This window comes from Microcebus murinus, chromosome 24 (genome assembly GCF_040939455.1).
Source record: "Microcebus murinus isolate Inina chromosome 24, M.murinus_Inina_mat1.0, whole genome shotgun sequence".
NCBI classification, from domain to species: domain Eukaryota; kingdom Metazoa; phylum Chordata; class Mammalia; order Primates; family Cheirogaleidae; genus Microcebus; species Microcebus murinus.
The window spans coordinates 15,631,428-15,653,518 of record NC_134127.1 but is presented as its reverse complement, the minus strand read 5'-3'; the positions used below and the strand labels follow the sequence as shown (position 1 = coordinate 15,653,518).

Below are 22,091 nucleotides of genomic sequence, written 5' to 3'. Positions count from 1 at the left end.
ATAAACTGTGTACAACAACTTTGGAGTCTTCTCACCAAAGCAGAGCATCCTCCAACTATTTTAAATAATCCCCTGTGTTGGATATTTCCATTTGCTCTTTTAGATCCATTCTCTAGTCTTCTTTGTGTATGGGAGACTCTTCTTTTAAGATCTATATCAAAGGACTCCCTTGCCTTCTGGAGTTAATTCAATCAATGGGAAGTAGGCAGAAGATTAGAGGGCTAGACAATAACATGAGAGTGTTTTCTTCTGCCACCCCCAACTTGACATTGAAGATCGTAGCTTCTGTGAAATACACCTATTATCTCCCTTTGCCTCTCAGGCTTGGGGTGGGATGGGATGATAAACACCTGACTCCCAAGGGTGCTCAACCATACCCTGTTGGTTTCCTTTACTTAAATTCTTTTCAATTACCACTTTTGAGTGTGTCATCTCTTCCCTGGTTCATCTTTTACAAATATAACACCCCCCAGCCTATCCATAAATCTCAGTACAGTCTTTTTGCTGCATAGAAAAAAAAATGACTACTGAATCCTTATTTAAAAAGTCAATTTTATCTTTAATTATCTTTTTTTAAAATTTTTTATTTTATTTTTTTGAGACAGAGTCTCACTTTGTTGCTCAGGCTGCAGTGAGTGCTGCTGCATCAGCCTAGCTCACAGCAACCTCAATCTCCTGGGCTTAAGCGATCCTACTGCCTCAGCCTCCCAAGTAGCTGGGACTACAGGCATGCACCACTATGCCTGGCTAATTTTTTGTATATATATTTTTAGTTGGTCAGTTAGTTTCTTTCTATTTTTAGTAGAGACGGGATCTCTCTCAGGCTGGTTTTGAACTCCTGACCTTGAGCGATCCACCCGCCTCGGCCTCCCAGAGTGCTAGGATTATAGGCGTGAGCCACTGCTCCTGGCCTTTAATTATCTTTTTTTAAAGTAAAAAAATTATAACAGAATTATATGTAGTGGAACAATACCTAACAGCTATGTAGCAGAAAATTTGGATACAGAGAAAGAAAAAAATCCTCCCATGGTTTTACCAATTATCACAACCATTTTCTTGTTATTTTAGTTTCCATCTGGTCTCTTTTTGTGTATTTTTTTTTAGAGTTGAAATGATAGCATACATACAGTTTTGTGTTCTCATAAATATTTCACTACATTTTTCCTTGCTACTATATAGGCTTCAGAATAATTTTAAATATTTGCACAATATTCTATTCTGTAGAAGTACTATAATTCATTAAATCATCCCCCTATTGATATTTAGGTGTTTTCAAATTTTTCACTGGTATAACATAATATAAATAACTTAGCTCATATAGCATTTCCCTTATATTATCTTTGGCTTTCTTTGGATAGAGCCCCAGAAGTAAAATTAAATCAGAGTCAAACAATTTGAAAAACTATATAGATATGATGGCTTTAAACATGTGCACAAATTCTTTGATACTTTTTTCAGGAAGTAGAGACCAGTTGCCTTCCCTTCAAGTGTTGACTGGACTTAGTGTCTTAGTCCATTCAGGTTGCTATAACAAAATACCATAACTGAGTAGCTTATAAACAACAGAAATTTCCCTCACAGTCCTGGAGGCTGGGAAGTCTAAGAGCAAGGCACTGGCAGATTTGGTGTCTGGTGAAGGCCAGCCTTCTGGTTCATAGAAGACAACTTGTTGCTGTGTTCTTGGATGGTGGGAGGGGTGAACAAGCTCACTGGAGGCTCTTCTTTAAAGGTGCTAATCCCACTTATGAAGGCTCCACCCATATGACCTAATCAATTCCCAAAGGCTCCACCACCTAATGTCATCACCTTGGGGATCAGGATTTCAACATATGAATTTTGGTGGGACACAAACATTCAGACCATAGCATTTAGTGACTCTCTTCTCATAAATAGAATAAAGCAGAATTGATGGTGGAAATTTTAAAGACTAGGTAAAAAAAGAAAAAAAGACATTGTGACTTTTTTCTTTCTTAGATCACTTGCTCAGTAAGAAGTCAGCTGTCATGTCATGGGCAGCCCCGTGGAGAGGCCTGTGTAGCAAAGGACAGAGGCCCCAGCCAACAGCCATGCGAGTGAGCTCTCTTGGAATTCAGTCCTCCAGCCCCAGTCATTCCTTCAGGTGACTAGTTCTAGTGAACAGCTTGACTGCACCCTCACGAGAGACCCGGAGCCAGAATTACCCAGCTAAGCTGCTCCTGGCTGACTCAGAAACTATGTGAATAAGGTGTTTATTTTCTTCAGCAACTGCATGTTGGAGTAATTTGTTTTGCAGCAAGAGATAACTAATACAGTAGCAAAGGAAAGATTGTTTTATAGCATTTGTTTGACTGGGTTTGAATATGAGGCATTTAGTGAGTATTCCAGCTCCAGTTAATCATAGTAAATTATTGCCACTTGGGGGATATGGGAAGAGCCAGTGGGAGACACAGGGAGAACAAAGAGGGAGAGAAGAGAAGGGAGAAAATAAGAGAGGGGGAAAAAAAGAAGGAATAAAAGGGAATAAGTTAGCAAGAGAGGGACACAAGGAAAGGTGACCACATGTCCTAGTTTACCATAGACAGTCCCAGTTTGTGTTGTTCTGATGTAATTGTGAATAGAGTCCCTTTTCACTTTCAAAAGTGTCCTGGTTTGGATGACAAATTATATGATCCTAGATGTAGGCCAACAGAAACAATTTACTGCAATAACAAGGAATGTATTTTGACCTAACTTGATGGGTTTTTTTCCCGAAACATCTAAGAGTTGGAAAATGCAAATTATGTGAATATATAATTTGGATCCGTGAGATATCAGCAGAAGGAGCTGCTGACAGGAAGACAGATTTTTTTTTTTCAGCTACAGGCATTCCTCATTTCTGTTTTTAGGAACAAGGAAAACTAGTAGACAGAAATAGCTCTGGGACTATGCATTTCACATGCACAGCATAAAATATTCAATAAGACTAAGTAGGTGATTGAAACTCAAGAGATTAAATAGACGAAAGTGGTAACAACAATTAAAATATATCCTTTTATCCCTCTCATGGAACAGTGGAATAAAGAATAGGAAAATAATGAATTGGAAATATGTATAGGATTGGTTTAAACTATTTGGCATTATTTGCCAAAAGAAATGTTGAAAAACCATTTTTAACTGTTTTTATTACACTTTAATAATGAGTAGTATTGTGTTATCTTTTTTCAACAGCCCATGAATTTTTATCTTCATTTTGATCCTTAAGGCTGAGTTAACATTAATTATAAATAAGCTGATTCTAAGTGAATAGTGTCATTATTTCTGAAATAATAGTAACTAACATTCACTAAGTGTTTGCTATGTGCTAGGCTTGGTGCTTTAGCGTAGTTTCCCAATTAATTCTCAGGACCGCCCTAGAGCACAGCTGCTGTGATTATGACAGCTTTCAGATGAAAGAGTGGAGGCGTGGAAAGTGTAAGAACCTTGCTTAACTCTGAAGGTAGGTAGTGAAACAGCCAAGATTTGAACTCGAGGAAGTCTAAATGTAGAGCCCATGCATAACCACCATGTTATTCTGGATAGATAGGCTACATGTAATCACCTGTTTATTCATATGTTCTTATTTATCCTTTTTGAAATAGTTATGTCTGTTTAGATCCTGATTTTGGTCCTTGCCCCTTTGCTCAATTCTATAACTTGAAAATTATTCAAGTCCACACCTGTCTGGATGATATACTGACTCATTCATTTTGTTGAAAGGTAGAGACCAAATCGATTTGAAAACAAAAAAAAATACCATAGGAACCTAACTGAAAAATTTCATGAATCACCTTAATGAGGAATGGGTACCAGGAAATCAAGTACAGAGAACTTCAGACAATTTGCTTTTCGAAAAGTGCTAATCACTACCTATTATTCATCTTGAATGAAAATGCTTCTCTGGCAAGACATTTTATGACAATGAGGGACAGGAGGTGAGAGTCATTTTAGTGGCTTTTAAATAATTGTTCCTCATTCTTCTGTGTTTGAAGATGATGATGTGTAAATTCATTACTGAAAAGTGAGGTGGCCAGTATTCTTCCCAGCATTGGGTAAATTAAAGACAAAGTTGACGTCCTTTCTTGCTTGTTCTTGTGTTGTTTCTTTGCAGCTCTCTTTCCTTTCCTCCCTAATTTTTCCAAGGCTGATTGATCTGTGTCTGCCCAAAGCTCTGCCAAACAGTTGAAGGTGTGTTCTGTGTTCGTTAAACCACGTTTTTTCCTAAATACCTTCTGCCTCATGCAAAATAAAAACAATGTTATAACATCTTGCTGTCATCTATTAAATTTTTTTTTTATAACTTTACATTCTGTTACAGTTATAAGTCTAATTTTGCATCCTTTCTAAAGTACTTGGGGTTTTGTTGTTAAATAGAGTCCCTAAGGCATATTGATGAAACTCAAGGAATCAGTTCAGATAGTTCATCATAACTACTCGTTAAACATTGAATTCTCCTAGAGTTTATTGCTATATTGGTGACACTTTTGGTGTCATGAGCAGCATACTTACCATCTTTTTCTTCCATTAAAATTTTGAGAAAAATCAATATCCCCCCCCAAGTAGCATAAAATTATTACTCTTTATCTGTTTCTAACTATCCTATATTTCTCTAAACTCAGATACACTTGCACACTGGCCCAAATGTCCATCGGCCAGGAAAGGATCAGCTGCATAATTTTTGGAGTCTAATGCAAAATGAAAATGCAGAGCCCTTTGTTTAAAAAAGCAGGAAATAGGCCGGGCGTGGTGGCTCACGCCTGTAATCTTAGCTTTCTGGGAGGCCGAGGCGGGCGGATTGCTCAAGGTCAGGAGTTCAAAACCAGCCTGAGCAAGAGTGAGACCCCGTCTCTACTATAAATAGAAAGAAATTAATTGGCCAACTGATATGTATATAAAAAATTAGCCGGGCATGGTGGCGCATGCCTGTAGTCCCAGCTACTTGGGAGGCTGAGGCAGAAGGATTGCTTGAGCCCAGGAGTTTGAGGTTGCTGTGAGCTAGCCTGACGCGAGCCCAGGAGTTTGAGGTTGCTGTGAGCTAGCCTGACGCCACGGCACTCACTCTAGCCTGGACAACAAAGCGAGACTCTGTCTCAAAAAAAAAAAAAAAAAAAAAGCAGGAAATAGTGTGGTTTAAGGTATTAAAATATAAAGCTTTCCCCTCTATTCTGTGTTCTTTCTCAACTTGTCATGGTGATTTTTACTTGTTACTTAATGCGATTCTAAGTAAATAAAAATTTTAAAAATTAGTAAGACTTTTACTGTTCATCTTTATATGGTGCAATGCCAGTTTTAAATGCAAATATCAAAGCATTTAACTCCTATGTGGGATCACTGAAGTTACATAATTCATATTTCACGGCAAGCATCTGAGCATGCCTCCAGCTGGCCAGAAGAGGCACATGCAAGCCAGACTCGGGAAGGCTGGAAGAAGGAAGAGTTCATCCAGTGTGGAACAAGCCATGGGTATGCTCCCTCCAGCATGGGGATACCTGGAGGGTAAGTGTGGGCCCTCACAGGTGCCCTGGGACCCCATCTTACGATGCAGAATGCAAATGCGTTTGCTCAGGCCTGACTGCTGTCAGGTTACCTCTCCTGCCAGCTGCTGGATGGATGCGCCAGGCTCTAGCTGGGGTAGCACCGTGGGGAGTAAAGTCAGACATCTCCCCTCCTCATGGTGGATAGGCAACCCCCAAGGGTATTGCAACCTTCGGGCTAAAATGCTCTAAGTGCTTGGTTTAGGGGTGAGTAGAAGGCTCATCTCTACTGAGATGGTTTCTGCCTGCAATAGCTGACACACCATGGCACTAGGGCAGGATGGTCTCCACCACGCTCTGCAGCAAGACTTGCCCTACCCACACCTGCACCCAGGCTCCTGCCCGGTGCTCGGGGAGTGGCAGCAGCAGCTGGGCAGGGTGGGGAGGCCAGGCAAGGCAGAGGGTGGCCAAGAGTCCCAGGAAGTCGGAGGAGTGGGAAAGAGAGCCAAGTGTGAGCAGAGGCTGGAAGCCCCTGCACAATTGTCACTGTCCCACTGACTTCATGTACAAAACACAAATTCAAAGATGACATTATTAAGAATTTCAAGAGGGTGACAACAGAGAATTAAAACCGATGCATGGAGCCCTTCTGACATGGGGCTTTGTGCACTGCACTGGTCACATGGCTATGAAGCCAACCCAACAATATGAAGGAGTTAGCATTCTACCACAAGGAGGTGGGTGTAAACCAACAACACAGTTTTATAATAAAATAACGAGAAAATAACTCTTTGTTGCTGCCCATGATTCATACATACAAATTTATAAATATCTATTTCATTTTCTTTAAGAAAACATGAGCAACATCTCACTTATGAATATCAGTTCTGGCATCTTTGAGCTCTGTTAGTTTGGAGATCTTAGTTCTAAGAGAGATCATGGGTTCCACTAGGGGACACAATGGTGGTTCCATTGGACTGGAGAAGGCAGAGGTTGCCATCTGGCTGTTCTGGACGGCTTATGCTATTAGACCCGTAGGCAGAAAGGTGGAGAGATTGACCCCTGTTACCAAGAGGAAACTAGTTTGCTGCTATACATTAGGTACAAAAAGGACTATGTGTGTTACCTAGGAGTTTTTCCGAGGTTTTTATTAGTACTTCATACGCAATAGGAGATGTTAATGGGAAACTACGGAAACCAAAAAAAGGTAGGACGATTAAGGATTCAGACCCTTCAGGAATGAGGGTTTGAATTACTCTGTGAAGTTAAGAATCCTCAACTGAGGTTCTGCCTGAAGGTGGGGGAAATGAATGGATAGTGGAAGAGGGAAGCAATCTGGGCCTCATGACCAACTGTAGAGGAAAGGACTGCCGTCACTTTGCACATTTTATTTTTGCTTCTCATAGGTATGTTTATGAGTCAACGCTAACATTTTCCTCTTCTCTCTCCTTTCCATTAAAAAAATTTTAGATACAAGTCGCTAGAGGTTACCTTTACAATGAGTCTTTATACAACAGACTATTCGGTGGAAATGTAATGGATTTTGAGTGGCGATTAATATAGTCACAGCGGTGTATACAATGACTGTAGGGCTGTGTGCATTGCCTCATTTTGAAAAGACAGTGAGTATCCTGTTGGGTGAAAATATAGTTGTTTATTGTATGTCATTAAAACGTGTGCAGAGGGTGTGTATACGAACATGAAGTTGTCAAAGGGGTGGACCATGCTGTTTATTTCTTATCTCCAAATTCACCCTTTTTGCCTACTCTGTAATAATTATGATGGATTTTGTAACTATTTCTCCTTTGCCAAGCAACTTGGTGTGACACCTTGTCAGTAGGGGTTTCTGGAAGGATGCTGGAGGGGGAAGGAATTTTCTCTCCCTGGTTTCAGTATGGCTCCCTCTCTAGACTCTTACAGCATGGACTTTGCTCCCCTCCCAGCCCCCCCTCCCCCATTGCTCCCTGTGTGGTTTCTCCCGTGCTAGGTTCCTGCAGGATGCAGCTCTCTCCAGTGGTCAACTCAGACAGGGACGGTGTATTTGGGACCCTCAGATAGTATAAGCCTGCACCCCAAACCAGGTCACTGCACCCCACAACTCCTTTTCAGCCCTAGAATCCCAGAGCCACCCTGCAAGTAAGTGCTCAGGGCTCTCGCAGAGGGCTGCTTCTCCAGATTGTGGTTCTAGCAGTGCTCAGCCACCAGAGGCTCCCTCTGATGCTCAGTGGGTTCCGAGGCTCAAGGAGGACTCCTATGATTTAAGATTCCACTTCCTTGCAGATGGCCTTCCTAGCACTCCACAGACTTCCAGCAAGTCCCACTTATGCTCCCACTTCTGAGGCACCTCGGTGACTTCACCACCCAGTGAATCAAAGGTGTGCCCTTTCCAAAGAAGTCTGGACCTCAGCCCAGGTAGGGGGAAAGCTCTGCATTGGGAATGCTGTCTTGGTCCTAGTGATAATGGTTGCTCCGGACATCTGCTGTTCTTTTGTTAGAATTCTCTTTAACTCTCACTAGTCAATTTACCATCATTCCAATAGTTTTTTTATGTTAAACTTTCCCTGTTTAAATCATTGTGTGATTTAAATACTCCTTGCCAATTTTGTCTGATGTTAACATAACCCCACTCATTTCTTATCATTCGTGTTTGCATGGTATTTTTTTCAAGTATCATTTTACATGTATGTAACCATGACTTTACATAAAGTACCTCTTTTCTAAATAGTTGATAGTCTGCATTAAAAAATTCAGTGTGATAGCATCTTTTGGCTGGAATGTTTAGTGAGCTTACATTTAATGCAATTATTAATTTGGTTGGATTTATGTAATCATTTTGCTATTTTTTTTCTATTTTTGTCTCCTCCTTACAGGTTAACCAATATTTTTTATTATTGCATTTTATCTCATCTATGGCATAATAGGTTACAATATACATTAATGAAATTAATGCTATATCATTGCTCCCATAATGCATCTTACAACTGTATACTTCCATATCCCTCTTTCTGCCCTTTGTGATATTATCAAACATTTTAATGATAAACTCAAACCAATATATTATTTTTTCTTTAAAGTCAATCGCATTTTTATGCATTTAAGAGAAAAGAATTGTGTATCTACTAAAAATTTATCACTTATGGTGAACTTTATTATTTCATATAGAGCAAAGTTTCTGGCTGGTTTCATTCCCCATCTGCCCAAAGAACCCCTTTTAACTTTTCTTGTGGTGCTGCTGGTCTGCTGGTTGCATTCTCTCTCATAATCTTTTTCTGAAGGTGCCTTTATATTACTATTATTTTTAAAGGTTGCTTTGCTGGATATAGTATTCTAGATTGACATTTCCTTTTTCTTTCCACATTTTAAAGAGGTTATACCACTACCTTCTGCCCTCCATTGCTACTGAAAAAACAGCCAGTGATTATTTTTACCATTACCCCTATATATAATGTATCTTTTGTTTCTGGCTGCTTTCAAGATTAAAAAAAATTTTTTTGCCTTACTAACAATTTAATCAGGATATGACCAGATGTGGATTTTGTTGTTTAGGGTCTGTTAAACTTCTTAAAACTCTGGTTTATACATTTTTTCAAATTTGGAAAAAATTGTGGCCATTACCACTTTAATTTTTCTTTTGTCCCCACTTCTCCCTTTCTTGATCTCCAATCACACCTATGGCAATATGTTTTATATAGTCACTGAGGTACTATTCTTTTCTTTTGCTCAGTATTTTTTCTCTTTATGCATCAGTTTGAATAGTTCATATTTCCTTGCCTTCTAGATTATTGATTCTTTCTTCTTCTATCTCCAATCTTCTATTAAGTCCATACAATGAATTTTTATTTCATTATTGGATTTTTTAATCCTAGAATTTTCATTGGGTTTTTATAGTTTTTTTTCTGATTCTAATTCCTATTCCTTTTCTCATTATGTTCATCTTTTCATTTAAACTCTTTAACATATTTATAATCGTTCTCAAAGGTTTTATCAGCTAATTTCAAATATCTGGGTCACCTCTGGACCTGTTTCTATGAACTACTTTTTTCCCTGGTTAAGACTTACATTTTCCTTCTTAGTATACATAATACTTGTTTACTTGATAGATCCAATATTGTGGATACTACATTGTTAAAAACAGGGATTTTGTTGTCTTCCTTTAAAGAGTACTGAGTTTTATTCTGGCAGTACTACTGTACTGATAGGATACTTGATTTTGTCAGGGCTTAATTACTCCTAAGGTGTGACCTTAACTCTTGGGTTGTGATGGGTGCACATGGGCATAAAAAGATGTAAAAGGCATTGAAAACTAACAAAGGGGGAGAGTGGGAGAGTGTTAAGGGATTAAAAACTTACTGATTGGGTACAATGAACACTGTCCTGGTGGCAGGCACACTGAAAGCCCTGACTTCAGCATTATAGAGTTTTATCCATGCAACAGAAACCTTTGTGCACCCTTAATATTTTGAAATAAAAAAAAAAAAATTCTTGAGTTGTTTAGTGAGACCTTTACACTCTGGCTGATTTGAATGCTGATGGCTCACAGCACTGTGACACCTCTAGTAGCTGTTTTCTGCCATGCTTCATGGAGTCTTGCCCTGCTTATGTGTGGCTTAGTATTAAATGTCAAAGACTTAAGGATACCCTTGTGCAGGTTTTTGGTGCCTGTTCTTTGCACGGCTCCCCTTCCCTGGTACCCTGTCCCACAGATTTCAGTTACCTGAGATATCTTTAACCCTGGTCTCACTTCCGCCATCACATGAGACTGCTGTTTTCTGTTTGGGCTCCACTTCCTCGTGCTGCAGTTTGGAAAGTTCTCTCAGGAAGAAAGCCAGCATGGATGTAGAGGTCACCACGTTGTTTTTCCCTTCTTTCAAGGATCAAGGCCCTGAACTGTTTGTTGTACAATGTTATAGTTTATGGTAGAAGGACAAATCTAATACCAGTTACTTAGTCATGGGTCTCCAGTGAGGTTTTGATTTCAGCAATTAAATTATTTCTAGAAATTCTATCTGATATCTGTTTAATTCCTATATATATATATATTTTTTGGTGTATCCATCTTTTGAAATTCCATAATTTCATACATAGCTTCTGTATTTTATATTCAATTCCAACAGTGCATTATTTTGGGTCTAAATTTATTGTTGCTGTTGATTCACACTCATAGAGGCTATTATCTGGATTTGATAGAATTCTTTAAAAGATAATGCTTGATTGTAGTCTTGTGGGATGGTTTCTTTTGCTTCAGCCAGTTGTGTGTGTGTGTACACACTGATCTCAGGACCTTTTGGGACCCCCTTAAAGTTTTTAACTCAGAGGAGGGGGGTCTCATAATCAGGTCCTATTTTCATTGCTATTTCAAAGATGCTCACACACTGCCAGTAAAGAATTCTGGCTTCAGGGCAATCCTACCCCTTCATAAAGCCTATAGGCTCCCTACCTACCATCTGGTTCCATCCACTTGTAAATTCTGTTGCTCTGGCTGGGGTCCTCACCTATGTGGTCTGGTTCTTAGTTATTTCCAGCAAGTCCAATGTAGGCTCCAAGTTACCTAGTTCCCACCCTTGGCTACATGGAGCTCAGCTCTTGGATTTTTAAAAAAATTATTTTTACTTATTTTTTTTAATTGTGAAGGGGAAAATCACTGGAGACTAGAAATGCTTTGGTGTATGTTGTATTTGGGGTCTAGCTATTGTGAAACAAAAATTAACCAGAAGCATCTAAAATCTCATGTATCTGGGAGAAAATACACATGAATTAATTTTATAATCAGTTAAATAACAAAAATAAAAGGCCACAAATATCTTTATCTGAATTACTAATGTACACGTTTAGTGGTAATTTATCACTATGAGAAATTGAGTTATGAGTATCATCTATCTAGCATTTTCCTGTTGCTTAATTTATTTCTCAGTCCAAATACTAGCTAAAGGATACTTTCCATGGACTGAATCTTTGTAAATTTTAGAAAAACATATTTAAGTTGACAAATGAAGGCTGACATTTGGCGATGCTTTAATAGGCTGAACACCAAGCAAATCCTATTCCTTTATTTGTTCATTTTGCAATAAGTCTTGACATCACCTTCTTCTCTTTCTTAAATTTGCTTACTTAGCAAGGCACAAAGCAGTTTTGATGTGCAATCTGATTTCAAAAGAATCTTTGAGACAGCTAATCTTCTGTACACTCACTGTAATTAAATATTATAGCACAAATGGTACACAAGGTACTCACTTTCTTGAGAACCTCTTAGCACCAAAGAGCAATGACACAAAAAAAGTATAGATTTTCAGAGTGCTTTTTTGTAAGTTTTCAGCTGGAACTTTTAACTCTTATAGCACCTACATCTTGCTGAAACAATATATAGCATGGACTAAAAATATCTTTATTGTCTTTTATGCTGTCCTAAACTCTCATTTTACCTCAGTTTAAAATCTGCTGGCAGACTAATTTGCTTACCTTTAAGCTACTTGCTTCATCCCTACCTAAATATATGCATATAGGAAATGCCATATTGAATTAGATTCATAGTCAAGTTCAGTTGTCTCTTATGGTAAATGTGACCAGAATGTTTTGTCAGAGTATGGCTGCCATCTCTCTTTTTTTTTTTTATCCTACTAAATGATTTCTACTGATGTTCCTTGATCAATTAATTTCTTTCTCAGCCCTACCATCCAAGCTTAAACTATCTCATAGTTCTGTAAATTTATAACCATAATTATACTTTTACTTTCCCTAAAACCACCTCTTCCAACTTCAAGAAGTACTCTAATGGATTTAGTGAATATATCCACCCAGCACATGACCTTCATGATTTATTCCCACTATTTCCAGACTGAAATCCTAAGTTTTAAAAATGTGCTTGTCTTGAAAAGTAATCATAATCATACACATACTAAAAACCCTCAAACCATTTCTATAACAGTTCATTAAATATAACTATGCCCCTATCTTCAAAGGTAACCATTTTTAAGTTCCTTGTGGCTACTTCCAGATATATTCTAAATATGGAATTTAAATATATTGTTTTAGACTCATTTTTTCCCAGTCCCTCTTGAAACCATACTAAAATGACAGAATAGGGATTTTTTTAAAAAGAAAAGTATACCTTTTCCAAGGACAAGAAAATTAGAAGAGAGTATAGGGACATTTTTAAATCTCAGAAAGAGATGGTAATAAACTTACAAATTATAGAGAATTTGAATACCTTGGAAGTGGCAGATTCATACTGCAGAGCTGCTGAAAGGCTTAAGAAGAAAGAATCCAGGTACCTCTGAAGGTTGTACTATAAACAGGATTGATTGATTGAAACTCTCTGTTTAGGAAGCATTTAGATTTTAGGTTTCTCTCTGCCTCTTCCTCCTTCCCCTCCCACACACATCAGCAGAAAACCCTTCAGGGGTCAAAGCAGAGGTATTCTATGCACAGGGAGACCAGAGAAACTGAAGTTGGCGGTAACACACTGAAGAAAGGGGATGAAAGATATCTTTTCTATACTCAGCTCTGAACAAAATGGCAGCCAAGCTTTGAACTACTGGGAAGGAGAAATCAGACCAACCAAAGAGACCTATAAAGACTTATTGATAGTCAAGGTTCCTCATGAAATGGCCCAGCCAGAACAGCGCAGAGTAAAACCCATCAGTCAAAAGCTCATCCCATGCACACAGAGCTCCCAGTTTGTTTTTAAATAAGAACATACAGCAAAGGATTGACAGATATTTGAGAAAAACCTCTAATATGAGAGACCCAAAACAAATAGAAAATAAAAGGAATGAAGCAATGAAGGGCACAGAATGAAACTTCAAAGAAACTGAAATTAAATAATCAGAGAAAATAAAAAACACTAGATACATGAAACAAGACTAGGAAATGCTAAAAAAGGAAAACGCACCAAAAAATTTTTAAAAATATGATGAAATAAAAAAACTCAGAATGGATATGAGACAAAGTGAGGAAATCTTTAAAAGGTACAATAAAAAGAAAAAGAGATGAAGGAAAAATTATAGACTGAGTATAGGAGATTTAATATCTGAATGACAGAAATTCCAGAAAAAAAAAACTGAACAAAGAAAACAGAGGAGAAGTTCTCAAAGAAACAGTTGCAGGGTTTTTTTCTCCTCATCACTGAATACTGTGAGTTTTTCGGTTGAAAAGACCCTTCTCAAGATAATCAATTTGAAAATTTAGAATAGCAAGGACAAAGAGAAGATTCTACTAACTTCCAGAGAGAAAAAAACCAAACCAAAACAAAAAGGTGAGGAATAAGAATGGCATCTGATTTCTTTAGAGTGACGCTGGAAGCTGGAAGCCAATGGGGCAATGCTCTCGAAATTCTGAAAGCTGTGCCATTCTGGATTTCTATCCCTGGACAAACTGTTACCCAAGCAGGAGGGTAGAATACAGGCATTTTTAGTCATACAAGATCTCAAAAATTTATTTATCATGTGACCTTTCTCAGGAAATATAGAAGATTGTGATCTACTCCAAAAAATAACAAGATAAGAAATAGGATGACCTAGGAGCTACAGAGGTTAAATACAATCTTCAAGAAATAGAGAAGGGAGATCCTGGAATGACAGTTCTGTGCCAGGCCTAGAGAACAATCACTCTAGATGAGACCGTAAGATGGAGAGCTCTAGCAGGCATTTGTGAAATTATAAAACTCACATATTTCCTTGTGTGTTCAAATATATTAACAATATACATATAGTTCTGGAGAGAAGTCTGGGATACATCATTATAATAGGTAAATGAGAGTTACACAAAAAATTAAGCTGGCTGAAAAGGAGAAAATTATTAACTCTAGGGAAAGTAAGCAAATGTATAAAGAAGGAAATATAATAATTGTTGATGATATAATTGATTCAACTAAAGTTATGCTCTAACTGTACTGAAAGGAGGGGGAGGGGGAAACGTGGGTTTGTGTTTCCTGGAGAGGGACTTATAAGAAAGCCAAATCCTTATCTTCCACTGTAGGAGGGCAACAGTTAATAATGCAAGCATGAAATCAATAAAAAATATTGGTATAAACATATTAGCATGAAATATGAAGGTGGATACCAAAAGAAACTGATAAAAGACTTGAAAGTGATTGCCTCTGAGAAGCAGGAAAGGGAGTGGATAGAAGCAGGGATGGTGTTTTTTAAAGACTTTAGAGCTCTTTGACTTTTAAAAATACATATGTGCATAAAAATATATATGTGCATAAATATATATGTGCATAAATATATATGTGCAAAACTTTAATAAAATTAAAATATAATTCTATGCAATGAAAGTGTGCTTTGAACACAAACAGTAGGACAGCACACATTCTTTCATACCTGACTGTGCTCCTATAGACATATCTTGCAGATCATGTCACAGAAACATCATAACTATATCTCCTACTTTTTCACACTTACATACTATTCCATCGAATACATATACTTATTGACATGAAAATTTACGAACATATGTATTGGCATAATCCCAGAAGTACAATTCTAGGTTAAAATTTTTAGATATTTCTACATTGCCCTCCAAAGATGTCACACCCAAACTTACAGTCTCACCAGCAACATGTAGGAATTCTAATTACTTCACAGACTCATCAGGACTACACACTACAAAACTATTCTGTCTTTTATATCTAGAAGGTGGAAGGACTTATTGTCACTTTGATTTAATATGTACTTCTTTAAATTTATTTTTACAAAAATTGTCTACCCAGTCCCAATTTAAAAAAAAAGGTATCCTTATTGAGATCCCTTCTCCATTCTTTTATTTTATCTATTCTATTTCTCATTAGCACACCTCCCTTTCTTCTTTCACAACGTTGGACAAAATTTATCTTTTCCAGAAAACTTTCTCTTAAGCACTCTGTACTTACTTGTATGCATATAGCACAGTTACAGGTATATTCCTCAGTTTTCAAGATGTGTTCCAAAAATGCTGATTATAATAAAGAATTATAAACACATTATTTCACAGTATTTAAGATGAAACATTGCAAGATGTACCATTATTTCACGAGCTACTAAGAAAGTAAAAATACTATCAAATAAAAAAAGCACAATGGTTTCTTAACACTTAGAATTTTTATTAGACTTACTGAACATTATACAATTCATATTTTTACACCCTTTGGAAGTAAAAGCACTATGCTTTTAACATGTGTTAATTTACTCTATGGCTATAAGAAGTAGGATAATGACTAGTGTATTTTGAAAACTGATAGATTTCTAGGTTTTGTCTTAGGAAGACAATACTTACAAAACACCAACATTTGTAAAACAGGGGCTGCTATAGTTTTGGTCTAATTATTTTAAACAAAACTAATACTCCATTAAGTCACATGTAAACTTTCTGAAACACTTTCTAGTACCAATGACCACAGTTCTATAATGTAGAAATTCCTATGATGCACTTTGAGAGGCAGCATTATGGCTCTGTGTGATTTACTTACTTATAAAGGTGTTGATGAGATAAATTTCATTGGCATGTATTGCCACAGAAGAGAGTAGAAGATCAATAGAAGTTTGGTAACCCATAAAGATTTCCAAAGTTTGGAGGTAACATTTCAGAAGGACATTATTAGTCCACAGACATACATAAAAGCAAAGTACAATGTTTCCTGATTAATGGGCAGGTATTTATTTTAAGATAATATAAGAATGTAAGACAGGTTGCTTTATAATTATAAGAAAAATAAATTGAAATTTAAGTTTAATAAATTTCTTATTATGAAGTGATTCTGAGAAGTACTATAAACTGTTTAGCTTTCCAAAGAATAGTTTGTGGAAAGAAATACTGAAAATAACAGCATACATGTATTAATAGTTAGGACATTATTATTTTCAAAGCATTTAAAAAATTTTAAATTGATGCAAATAACAATCTAGTGAGCTATTTTTACCTCTCATTTTATATATGATAAAATTCCAGAGTGATAATATGAAGGGACTCACTGTAATTTACTACTTTCCTTTACACTTTAATTGATCAGAATATTTTATACCCATTTTAACATTATGCGGCAACCTTTCAAACAGATATTCACCCATTCATTCTGATAAGCAGTAAAGAATAAAGACTGTGTATGTAGTATACTATTTTTTCTTTGGAGAATAACAGAATTGTAAAGGATTTTAATGGGCTAATTTAATTTTTAATCTATATTTATAGGATTTTCCATGTATGTAAGATAATATAACTTACAGTCAAGGATTAAAGAAAATTACATTTTTTCAATTATTTTAGATACCAAATAATGTTGAGAACCTTCAGTATAAGATAAAGTAGACCTGGGATTACTTCTCTAGGAAGTTCACAGTGTAAAAAAAAGACCCGGGCATGTTAAATGAGTGGGAAGGCATTTTCATTTAGTCATTTGAGTCAACCTTCAAAGCAGGTGAAATTAAATTATTATACAAGATGGGATCCTTAAATTTATGAATTATATATTTCTAATTAGTGTAATAAATAATATCAGATAAAGAATGTAGAAAGTCTAACAAATACAAAATCAATGCTAATAATATTTTCTCGGAAATAATAATACTTTTATAAATAAGTTGATGCAGATCAATTTCACATATAATAACTTACAAAAACAAAATCAGTGTTTCCTATTTTCATATGCAAAAGCAAGGTACTAGTTGGAGTGTATATAACTTATATTAAATATGTCTTAGAAAGGAAGATAAATGAGCTTATCTTCCACATGCGATATATAAATTTATTAATTTAAGTTCATTATTCTATTTTGGTATAGTATCCTTGTATAAAGTAAATGTTCTGAATTGAATAGATTTCTATTAAGTACTATTAAATTATTTCTCCATGTGAAAATCTAATTTCATTGTGATTCAATAGAAAGTTTTTATTTTCCTTTTTAAGACATATTATTTTGAAATAATAAATTATATTTAAATGATTCATTATTACTGGCTGTTTGGCATCACTTTTGCATGTGGTCCTTTTGAAAAAAAACAAAATATTAGCTTCTACCTAATATATACATCAGTCTTCTAAACCATTTTATATTAGTCTCTTACAACACCCATTTTGATGTTACATACATACATTGACAATATGCAACAGGCTCTAAGATAGTATTTTTACTAGTGTTATTAACATATACTACCTGCAATCAGGAGCAGCATTATGTTTTAGAAGATAGTGACAAGGACAGTGATTACTGTTATGACAACTATCACTGCCATGACTGTTTTTGGGGGTAAAAAAAAATCTACATTTTAAATTACTGCATACATAAAAGAATACTAGACATTCTGTTGACTTTGGTAAATGAACAAAAATTTTAAAAAACTTTTTATGCAAGTTAAGCAACATATGTTAGTACTTTTAAAAGTTAAAAGTACAATGTAAACCATTACATTATACAGTAGCTTCATTTAGTTTTCCAGAATTATTTCAATGTAATTAAAAATCTGATAAATAACAGATTTGTTAACAATGCTAAGGGTCCTAAGAGAAATCCTAAGCAATATTCATTCTCTGAAAATAAGTTCACAGTCCCAAAACAAAGAAAATGTGATGTTCATTTTTAGGTGATCTATATTCCACGAGTCATAAATTATTTTGAAATGAGGCAAATTACTAATAAATAAATAAAAAATATTTTACATACATTCTTATGTAGTCATTGGAAGTATATATATACTTCTGAAGGGAATGAAAAAGTGCAGAAAGTTCAGTAAATCAAGGCAAAAGCTCAACTTGAGTATATATAACATTTGTAGTAAGAAGATGCATTTTATCTGTTTTATGTTTAAGAATTCGGTTCAAGAAAAAATATAAATTTCACAGCATTCCACCTTTTCCTTCATTTTCTACTTGTTCTGATCTCAGACCTGCTTCCTCTCTCTGAAATTTCTGCTTCTTGCATTTGTCACATAAATAGTAATCCTTTAAACTTTGCTTTACGAGTATCTAATTAAAAAAAAACAATAATACAAAAGCAGTATTTAGGATATAATTCAGAGGTGATGGCATTAATCAAATATTCTTATAATAATATGAAACAGTAAGGAATCCAATAAAAATACCCCCCATAAAATATAGGAAACACTTAAATTAATCAGAAAACATTTACACTATTTAAAAGGTCAGTGTTTTATTTAGTAACTTTTCTAATCTCAGTCTAGAAAAAGGTAGTCATTTCTAGCTATGACTCTATGCATTACTACTTAGAATCAATAGTGTCAGTGGTTGGGAACACTACTTATGTGGACATATAAGTGGATGGTTCTACTTTTTTTTTAATGTTTAGTTTAAGTTCTCATAGGGTAGTATAAAGTCCTTAAAATAGAGATTAGGAAAACCTGACTTCTTCTGTTAGCTCAATCACAACAGTTACCCCCTTAAACAAACAGATAAGCCTACTTGTTTCTAAATATTTTAGACGAATACTTCCCAAAGTAGGTTCCATAAAACACTAGATCTCAAAGCTATTTTGCACAATGCTGAATACTGCATTGTGCAAATAGTAGCATATTAAGATCTGATAAATTCTACAGGAAAGAACTTATTTAAACATTTTTACTATGATATTTCCCAAACTTGAGAGGATTTGCCTAAGCAGATCCTTTTTTTATTTTTTAGAAAAACATGCATTGACATCCTGAGGAACCACTTTGGGAAGCACTGCTATAGCTATATATATGTGTCAAACTTGAGAGAAACAGCAAGAAATATATATGTGAATGAATATACTTGCAAGCATTTATAAACAACAAAACCTCCATTGCAGAAGCCTAACTAATCAATACCCACAAATGACCAAAATTTTATAGCTACAGTTGACTTTTGAAAGAAAAAAGGAAAAACAAACTCCTTATTTTGGAGATTAGCAACAAGTTTGAGATATTTCTTTTGGTCACCCCTTTCTCTATAACCTTGACCACAAATGAAACAGATCTGGACTTTCCTCAACTACTGCATGCTATGGTGACAGTGTAGTAAATAATAAACAAGATGGTTCATCATCAGACAGAATAAAGTTCAAATCTTGGTTTGCCACTTCCTAGCAAGTTATCTTAGGCAAGTTACTTGCTAACCTTTGATTTTCTCTGCTCTTAAATGGGTATCTGTGAGAATTAAAGGAGACACTATATATGTGGAAGAACACTTAGTATAGTGCCAGATAAATAAGTAAAAAAATTAGCTGCTATTTTTGTAGCAGATGCTCAGAATCATGATCCTAAAAAATAGTAACAAATATTCCTTTGGTGCTAATGATCTTTGATTACAAAAGTCCAATTTGGACTCAATATATCGTATCTGCTTCTGTACAAAACAGCAGGTTTAACAAAATTTTTTCAATCAACATACTCTTATGGCCTAAAAAATAAAACTAAATTAGAAATTACAATTCTATTCCTTTCAGCTGCTTTTAAAATTTTATAACAGAATAAAGAAATCACGATCCTTTCTTTATTGGCATTAAACAAATTTAGACAAACATAAGCTAACATACTTATCTGCTATGGAGTTCTTTCTTCAGGCATGATTTGAAAGTTGGATACTTCTGGACTGTTTTATAACCCTGTGGAACAGAGAATCAAGCATAACGATGTACAGAAAGACAAATACAGTGTGATTTCACTTATATGTGGAATTTAAAAAGTCAAACTTAAAGAAGTAGGGAGTAGAATGGTGGTCACCAGAGGCTAGGGGTGTGTGTGGGAGGAAAGAATGGGGAAAAGTTAGCCAAAAGATACAAAGTTCTAGTTTCTACACTATGAATAATTTTTTAAGATCTACCACACAGCAAGGTGACCATAATTAATAACCATGCATTGCATATTTCAAAATTGCTTTAAAAAAGCAGATTTAAAATGTTCTCACTATATCAAAATATATGAGGTGATGTACAGGTTAATTAGCTTGATATAATCATTCCACAATGTATACCTATATCAAAACATTACATTGTACCCTATAAATATATACAATTATTTTTTTGTCAATTAAAAATAAAAATAATGTGCTGTTAAAATGTTATGGGGGCCACAGGTATGTAAATAAATAAATAAAAATAGAACACATAACATCTAAGAGAAAAATACAGTTTTCAGATGTTTGGCATAGTTTATATTTAATTTGATCTTATTACTCTAAAATTTTTCAGGAAAATTAAATGATTTTCAATGTATATGCTTTCAAATATTTATGGTATCATCTAAAGTGTTAGCAACTAACCACTAGGTGGCAGTTAAGTACATAGCATCTTCACCTAGGCAGCTCGGATTTAAATGTATTAAAATTTTTAAAAAACATTGTCTAATATGAATTTTGATTTTTTGCACATATAGCTTTTTCTCTTTTAAAATGTATAATACTTAGGGATATTCTTGCCAAATATGGGAGACTGAATATTCTAGCTGTTAATTTTAATAGAAAAACATTTTTTCTTTTTCCATTTGTGGCACATCTACAAATATATTAGATGTGTAAACATTTATTGATTCATACTATATTTCAATCTTTTTTTTTTTTTTTTTTTTTTTTTTGAGACAGAGTCTCACTTTGTTGCCCAGGCTAGAGTGAGTGCCGTGGCGTCAGCCTAGCTCACAGCAACCTCAAACTCCTGGGCTCGAGTGATCCTTCTGCCTCAGCCTCCCGAGTAGCTGGGACTACAGGCATGCGCCACCATGCCCGGCTAATTTTTTATATATATATCAGTTGGCCAATTAATTTCTTTGTATTTATAGTAGAGACGGGGTCTCACTCTTGCTCAGGCTGGTTTTGAACTCCTGACCTTGAGCAATCCGCCCGCCTCGGCCTCCCAAGAGCTAGGATTACAGGCGTGAGCCACAGCGCCCGGCCTATATTTCAATCTTTAAAACATGTTTCTTGGAAAGAATCATTGAATTTCTAGTAATGACCTTTCAGTATAAAATGGCAACAGAAAAAACAGTTTGTGACACACAAAATAATTTTTTTAACTTATTTTTCCATATAAAAAAAGTAATGAACACACAGTGACTTAGAAGCCTCGAGTTGCCAAAAGGAAATGTGTGTCTTATAAAATGAGAAACAGTGATATTTCTTTGCATACTGCCAGGTCTGAAAAGCCAATGTGCAGAATGAATTTTTCAAAAATATTTGGCAATATTTTTCCCCCACAAACTGGGATAGAGACATTAACTGAATATGAAAATAAATTATTAAAAGTCAAACTGATTTTATATTTTTAAAAAAGTATTCTCTTTTATTACCTCAAGTTGTTTCTGAAATTAGATAAATCCTATGTTTTTCTTTTCAAATAAAGTATTTAAATTTAATTTTTATATCCTTAAAATTTATATAAATTGTTTCTAAACTTACATGGGTTTTTTTCCCCTCAGATTTTAAAAAGGATATCAATATACTTAAAATTTGTAGTTTACCCGGAATCCTCTATGGAGTCTGTCTTTCATAATTCCAATAAATTCTTTATAACTTAATTGATCATCTTTGTCAACATCAAAAATCTTGAAGACAGTGTTCACCAAATGTGGTGAAAGTTTGAGTCCAGTAGCTACATAGACGGCACGTTTAAATTCATCTAGATGATGTCATATAAAAAGAAAAATAGTCTGTTAACATTTTTATAATATATGTTCATTATTAGAAAAG

At 35.3% G+C, this 22,091-nt stretch overlaps 1 protein-coding gene across 3 annotated transcripts in view; it reads right to left on the bottom strand.

Annotated features, from left to right (window-relative positions):
* Window positions 1–8,305: 8,305 nt before the first annotated feature.
* Window positions 8,306–22,091, bottom strand: part of MICU3 (mitochondrial calcium uptake 3) — a 91,652-nt gene continuing 77,866 nt past the window's right edge. For all 3 annotated transcript variants that reach the window (XM_075997187.1, XM_075997189.1, XM_075997188.1), the window contains 3 exons: window positions 21,863–22,020; window positions 19,948–20,016; window positions 8,306–18,401 (listed from right to left, as the gene is read on the bottom strand). In XM_075997187.1, coding sequence (XP_075853302.1) covers window positions 19,948–20,016; window positions 21,863–22,020 — 227 coding nt within the window. In that variant the 3' untranslated portion in view covers window positions 8,306–18,401. The remainder of the gene's footprint in view (window positions 18,402–19,947; window positions 20,017–21,862; window positions 22,021–22,091) is intronic.